General features: G+C 39.3%; 1 protein-coding gene across 1 annotated transcript in view; it reads right to left on the bottom strand.

Moving 5' to 3' along the window:
* Nucleotides 1–7,741, bottom strand: part of LOC144959801 (uncharacterized) — a gene marked incomplete in the record, with an annotated part of 101,386 nt that overhangs the window by 52,979 nt on the left and 40,666 nt on the right. The window contains 2 exon segments of the mRNA XM_078892550.1: nt 1,628–1,736; nt 3,388–3,509. Of these exon segments, the coding sequence (XP_078748676.1) occupies nt 1,628–1,736; nt 3,388–3,509 (231 nt within the window).

Below are 7,741 nucleotides of genomic sequence, written 5' to 3'. Positions count from 1 at the left end.
TGAATGATGATGATGATGATGATGTGTGTTGATTGATGATGATGATGATGATGATGATGATGATGATGATGATGATGATGATGATGATGATGATGATGATGATGAGATGTTGATTGATGATGATGATGATGATGATGATGATGATGATGATGATGATGATGATGATGATGGTGATGATGATGATGATGATGATGATGATGAGATGATGATGATGATGATGATGATGATGATGATGATTTTGGTGGTGTGGTGGTGGTGGTAGTGTGGTGATGATGATGATGATGATGATGATGATGATGATGATGATGATGATGATGATGATGATGATGATGATGATTATAATGATGATGGCGGTGGTGGTGGTGGTGATGATGATGATGATCATGATGATGATGATGATGATGATGATGTATTGTTCGGATTTTTAGAATAATAAATTCAGCTTCTACTCCATGCCATAGTTGTGACGTGGAATGGGATAACTCGGACCTGTTGGGGTGACTGCATCAACCCCCCCCCCTCCCCTCCCACACACAAATGTCCTTACCCCCCCCCCCCCCCAACTCACACACACAAATGTCCTTACCCCCCCCCCCCCACACACACACAAATTGAAATATCTGGCCAAGGTTCACTGTTGTTGTAACATCTTACAAAGTAGCATACTATCTTCTGCCCTCCCCATGGACGGGGGTCGGGGGTGGGGGACCCCACACATGGGGCGTGGTCGCAGTCATCCCAACTGGCATTAGGTATTTTAATTCAGTACTGGAAGGCGGGTCCCGATAGCTCAGTTGGTAGAGCACTCGCTTCACACGCAAAGGAACCAAGATCGATCCCCGTGCAGTCGAGTTTGTTTTTTTCTGACCCCCGTTGTCGACCCAGCAGTGAATGGGTAGCTGACTCTGTTCGATTTTGGCGGAGTGTACTTTGCGATAGACTAGTGTCCTATCCAAAGGTTAGCAAGCATTGATATTGTCGGTTCACGCTATAGAAACCGGGATAAACTTCGACTCCATGGTACTAATGGCTCTGAAGGAATTTTTAAAAAACGAAGATTTCAGTAAACCAAGATGTATAGATAGAATGCGCTTGGCTAAGGAGTTCACAACATTGCCATCCGGAAGTATAACGGACCAACACACAAACTCTGTGTAACCATGAACTTTTATAGTCTGGTTAATACAGTTTAATGAGAACAACTCACAAACGCGGATGGCAAAAACAATAACAAAGGCCTGAGTGACGTCATCTTCGAACTATCTAAAGTTCCAACCTATGTTGCTATGGTGTCTAGTGGTATGACAACCTTTTTTCGGACCGGAAGGTCCTGGCGCATAGTTGAGTCCTTGGATAAGGCGCTTTACTAACATTTGCTCACCTTACTCAGGTGTAAAATGAGTACCGCTATCCGAAAGAAAACTTGTAATATCGCCTAACAAAGCGTCATGTCCCGTCCTTCGTGTTAAATATTGCTGTTGGCCAGCGGGCCCTTGTTAATACAGCGCTTTGAGCACACTTAATAAATTAATAAATTGAGATTTATATAACGCAATATCCACTAAATGTGCTCAAGGCGGTTTTAGTGGATATTGCTCTATATAAAGGCTTAATTTTAATTTTTTACCTGAAAAACTTGAATGATTGGCAGCGAGATGGCGACTGATTGCATCGAGCTCTCGGACAGTAACGATCTCAGCGAGACGTCCACTGCTGGCGTGATAGGCACATGATTTCTGGGGGATGATAAAAACACATTGCCTTTATCGATGATATCGTGGCCTTCGTAAAGTTATGGTCTGACCGTAGCCATTGTTATGTTATAGCCCGATACTAAAATCCAAAAGGATTGGCAGTTTGACGTCATTATTTATTTTTTGCACCGTCTAGTGAGTTGTCGTTAGTAGAGCTCATGGAAACAAGTTATTTCATTGGTTGAACTATTGAATACAACTCACGATTTGTTTTATTTTGTGGCAAAAGACTGGCATTTTGACGTCATTTTTTGGTCAGTATCAGGCTATAACTTTACGAAGGCCATGGCCTGACATTGACTAAAAAATGACGTCAAAATGGCAGTCTTTTGCCACAAAAGAAAAAACATTGTGAGTTGTATTCAATAGTTCAACCAATCGGACCACTTATTTCCTTGAGCTCGACTCACGACAACTCACTATTCGGTGCAAAAACCAAATAATGACGTCAAAATGTCAGTCCTTTTGGATTTCAGTGTCAGGCTATAACATAATGATGGCTACGATAGTATGCGCTTGGCTAAGCAGCTCACAGCATTGCCATCCGGAAGTATAACTGGCCAACACACAAAACTGTGTGTAATAATGATCGTTTATAATCTGGTTCAAAAAGTTTAGTGAGAATTTTCTCATAAACGCGGATAGCAAAAAAAAAAAAAAAAAACAATAACAAAGACCCGAGTGACGTCAACTTCGAACTACCAATAGATAGAATGATGTTGACGTCACTCAGGTCTTTGTTACTGTTGTGTTTTTCCATTCACGTTTATTAGTAATTCTCACTAGACTGCAATAACGAGACTATAAACGTTTAAGGTTACACATAGTTTTGTGTGTTGGTCCGTTATACTTCCGGATGGCAATGTTGTGAGCTTCTTAGCCAAGTGCATTCTATTTATAGATAGTATGCACTTGGCTAAGAATCTCATAACATTGCCATCCGGAAGTATAACGGACCAACACACAAAACGATGTGTATCCATGAATGTTTATGGTCGGGTTAATACAGATCAGTGAGCATTACTCATAAACGCGGATGGCAAAAAAAATTGGAAAGACCAGAGTGACGTCATCTTCGTTCTATCTATAGATAGTGTGCGCTTGGCTGAAAAGCTCACAATGCCATCTGGAAGTGTAACAGGCCAACACACAAAACTATGTTTAACCTTAAACTTTTATAGTCTGGTTAATGTAGTTTAGTGAGAATTACTCATAAACGTGGTCGACCAAAATCAAGTGTATTGTCTTTAAGGACAATAGAAATTCAGTTTCACTAACTGGATCATACATTTGGCCAACTATATATATATATATATATATATATATATATAATATATATATATATATATATATATATATGTGAGTGAAAATTTACATTTATATATATATATATATATATATATATATAATATATATATATATATATATATATATATATATAATAAATGGAGTCACACACTCATTTATGGCCGAAACACATGTTTCTGTGAACTCCACGTCGTCAGTCGGCATAATGCTGATATAATATAATATAATATAATATATATATATATATATATATATATATATATATATATATATATATATATATGCTAATGTTTACAGGTTATCTTTTTCTATTGACCATACCAACCTCAGCATGTTCCCAATCCCAAAACTCATCCGTGAAAGCTTTGAAGCATTTCCCTTTAATGTAGACGGCATCGTCCCAGAATGAACAAGGGCCTGGTGATTCCGATGTACTCGATGAAAGTACTGTCAATGTAAACAGGGATAAAAAGAGTGTATCAATGGGCATGATCTATAGATAGTATGCGCTTGGCTAAGAAGCTCATAACATTGCCATCCAGAAGTATAACAGACCAACACACAAAACTGTGTGCAACCATGAACGTATATATTCTGGTTAACACGGTTTAGTGAGAACTACTCATAAACGCGGATGGCAAAAAAAAACAATAACAAAGACCCGAGTGACGTCAATTTCGAACTATATCTGTATTAACTTTCCATGTACTCGAGGTCATTGGCCATATTGTAAAATGTGCTCAAAGTTACCTATATAGATAGAATGCGCTTGGCACAACATTGCCATCCAGAAGTAGAACGGACCAACACACAAACTCTGTGTAACCATGAACTTTTATAGTCTGGTTAATACAGTTTAGTGAGAACAACTCACAAACGCGGATGGCAAAAACAATAACAAAGGCCTGAGTGACGTCATCTTCGAACTATCTATAGTGAAAAGTGTTCACAGATTTTGAACTACCTAACAATACGTTTTGTCATTGTGTTACAACTTTCAGAAACAAAGTAGCGTGTTTACATTTGTTCAGAAATGTCCAATCGTCAGACAGCAACAAATCACGTGATTGATGACTCAGTTGGACGAAAACATGAATATAGATCGCTCCCATTCTGCAAGAAATGTTTTGGTTTTTGTTTTAAATGTCTAACGGTGCTTGTGACAATTTTAGGTCATATCAGGGCCAGTAAAAAGGAAGAAAATGGGATTGTCCAAAAAGTTCAAGTTTTTCAATTGAAAGCACACAAGAGAAAGTAAGACAGGGGGGGGGGAGGAATGGTTCAAATAGGGAACAGATGTAGATTTCAAGAGCACACTATCAATGTTCTTAGTTTGAGATCACCTTAAAGTCTTTAGAAGGAATATGTACAGGATCCCACTAGGAGGAACACTTTCAAATACTTACATTATACATTTAAAAAAAACAAATATCTATTTTGGTTTGTTTTTAAGGGTTTTATGGCGCTTGCAACATATTTAGGTAATATCAGCGCCAGTAAAAAGGAAGAAAATTGGAAAGTGAAACGATTTTAGAAGTACAATTAAAAGTACATGAGGAAAATGTAAGACAAAGGGGAATGGTTCAAATAAGGAACAGATGCAGATTCCAAGAGCATAATATCAATGTACTTAGTTTGAGATCACCTAAATGTCTCACCCAGACTCCAGCACACAATCCCACTAAGAGAAATACAATCAAATACTTACATTATAATACAAAACAGAGAGATGATTTACAATGAAAGAATATCATCTCCAAAATCGTTTTCTATACATTTGAATGTTCCCCAAAAAGGTAAATTAATGACAAAACCAAGTAATCTCATTCGAAGACAAAGACAGAATGCAAATTGGATTTTTAAAAATTGATCATTTATATAACGTTATATCAACTAAATCAGCTCAAAGCGCTTTACAAGGTGTCCCTGTGAAACAGCAACATTTAACATGTAGGACGTAATATGACGCTTGTTAGGCGAAATTACAAATTTTGGACAGCGACAACGCTGTTAATGGCCAGGTACTCTTTCTACACCTAAGTACGGTGAGAGAAAGTAAGTAAAGAGCCTTTTCCAAGGATTCAACTGTGCGCCGAGCGAGGCTCGAATCCTGGACCTTCCGATCCGAAATCGAGTGTCATACATAGCCGTACAAAAAGATATAGGGGTATAGAAGACACAACAAGTGACCACTAAGGGAAGTTAAGAAATCCACCCAGACATATCCGAGAAAAGTGACTCGAGATTCTTCAGATGTAAAATATGTTAACCCATGTGTCAAACCGATAAGACATTTGGTTGTGCTTATGTAATGGAGATTGGTGGTGTAGCTACAAATATGAAACTGCGGTTGTAATTTCTGTTGGCTGTGGGGGAGATTAAAGATTCAACTCTTAAAAGCAACCAACTGAAAGTCCTTAGTTCAAACCCCTTTTAACTCGACGATTAGTAACATATGCTCGTTTAATTTGAACAAGTATAACAACTTCATCCTCATTTCATCATCATCATCATCATCATCATCATCATCATCATCATCATCATCATCATCATCATCATCATCATCATCATCATCATCATCATCATCATCATCATCATCATCATCATCATCACCATCACCATCATCATCATCATCACCATCATCATCATCATCATCATCATCATCATCATCATCATCATCATCATCATCATCATCATCATCATCATCACCATCATCATCATCATCATCATCATCATCATCATCATCATCATCATCATCACCATCATCATCATCATCACCATCATCATCATCATCATCATCATCATCATCATCATCATCATCATCATCATCATCACCATCACCATCACCCATCATCATCATCATCATCATCATCATCATCATCATCATCATCATCATCATCATCATCACCATCATCATCATCATCATCATCATCATCATCATCATCATCATCATCATCATCATCATCATCATCATCATCATCATCATCATCGTCATCGTCATCGTCATCATCATCATCATCATCGTCATCATCATCATCATCATCATCATCATCATCATCATCATCATCATCATCATCATCATCATCATCATCATCATCACCATCACCATCATCATCATCATCATCATCATCATCATCATCATCATCATCATCATCATCATCATCATCATCATCATCATCATCATCATCATCATCATCATCATCCCCAACATCATCGAACCCATTTCATTTTCTAACAATGTAATCCTGTCATATTTTTTTTAATGTGATAGGTCTGCTGATATTTGATATCACACAAACACCTCCACATACACCAATACACATATACCCCCACATACACCAATACACATACACCCCCACATACACCAATACACATACACCCCACATACACCAATACACATACACCCCCACATACACCCATACACATACACCCCCACATACACCCATACACATACACCCCCACATACACCAATACACATACACCCCCACATACACCAATACACATACACCCCACATACACCAATACACATACACCCCCACATACACCCATACACATACACCCCACATACACCAATACACATACACCCCCACATACACCCATACACATACACCCCCACATACACCCATACACATACACCCCCACATACACCCATACACATACACCCATACACATACACCCCCACATACACCCATACACATACACCAATACATATACACCCCCACATACACCAATACACATACACCCCCACATAAACCAATACACATACACCCCCACTTACACCAATACACATACACCCCCACATACACCAATACACATACACCCCACATACACCAATACACATACACCCCACATACACCAATACACTACACCCCCACATACACCAATACACATACACCCCCACATACACCCATACACATACATCCCCACATACACCAATACACATACACCCCCACATACACCAATACACATACACCCCCACATACACCAATACACATACACCCCACATACACCAATACACATACACCCCCACATACAACAATATAAATACACCCCCACATACACCCATACACATACACCCCCACATACACCAATACACTTACACCCCCACATACACCAATACACATACACCCCACATACACCAATACACATACACCCATGCATATACACCAATACAAATAGACCCCCACATACAACCATACACTTACAGCCATACTCATACACCTCCTAATACACCCATACACATACACTCATAAACATACACCCCCACATACACCCATACACGTACACCCCCCACATACACCCGTACAAATACACCCATACATACAGCCTGCACATACACCCCCACATACAACCATACACATACACCTCTACATACAACCATACACATACACCTCTACACACCCATACACATACACCCCACACACGCCCATACACACACCCATACACATACACCACCACACACCCGTACACATAACCCCACACACCCATACGCATACACCCCACAAACCCATACACATACACCTCTACACACACACATTCACATACACCCCCCCCTAAACCCATACACATACACCCCACACTCACACTCACACATACACATACACCACCACACACCCATACACATAACCCCACACACCCATACACATACACCCCCCCACACACAGACCCACAACCACCCA

The sequence above is a fragment of the Berghia stephanieae genome, chromosome 14 (genome assembly GCF_034508935.2).
Source record: "Berghia stephanieae isolate SIO BIC M18660-M18661 chromosome 14, UCSD_Bste_1.3, whole genome shotgun sequence".
NCBI classification, from domain to species: domain Eukaryota; kingdom Metazoa; phylum Mollusca; class Gastropoda; order Nudibranchia; family Aeolidiidae; genus Berghia; species Berghia stephanieae.
This window is presented reverse-complemented; position numbering and strand designations above follow the sequence as displayed.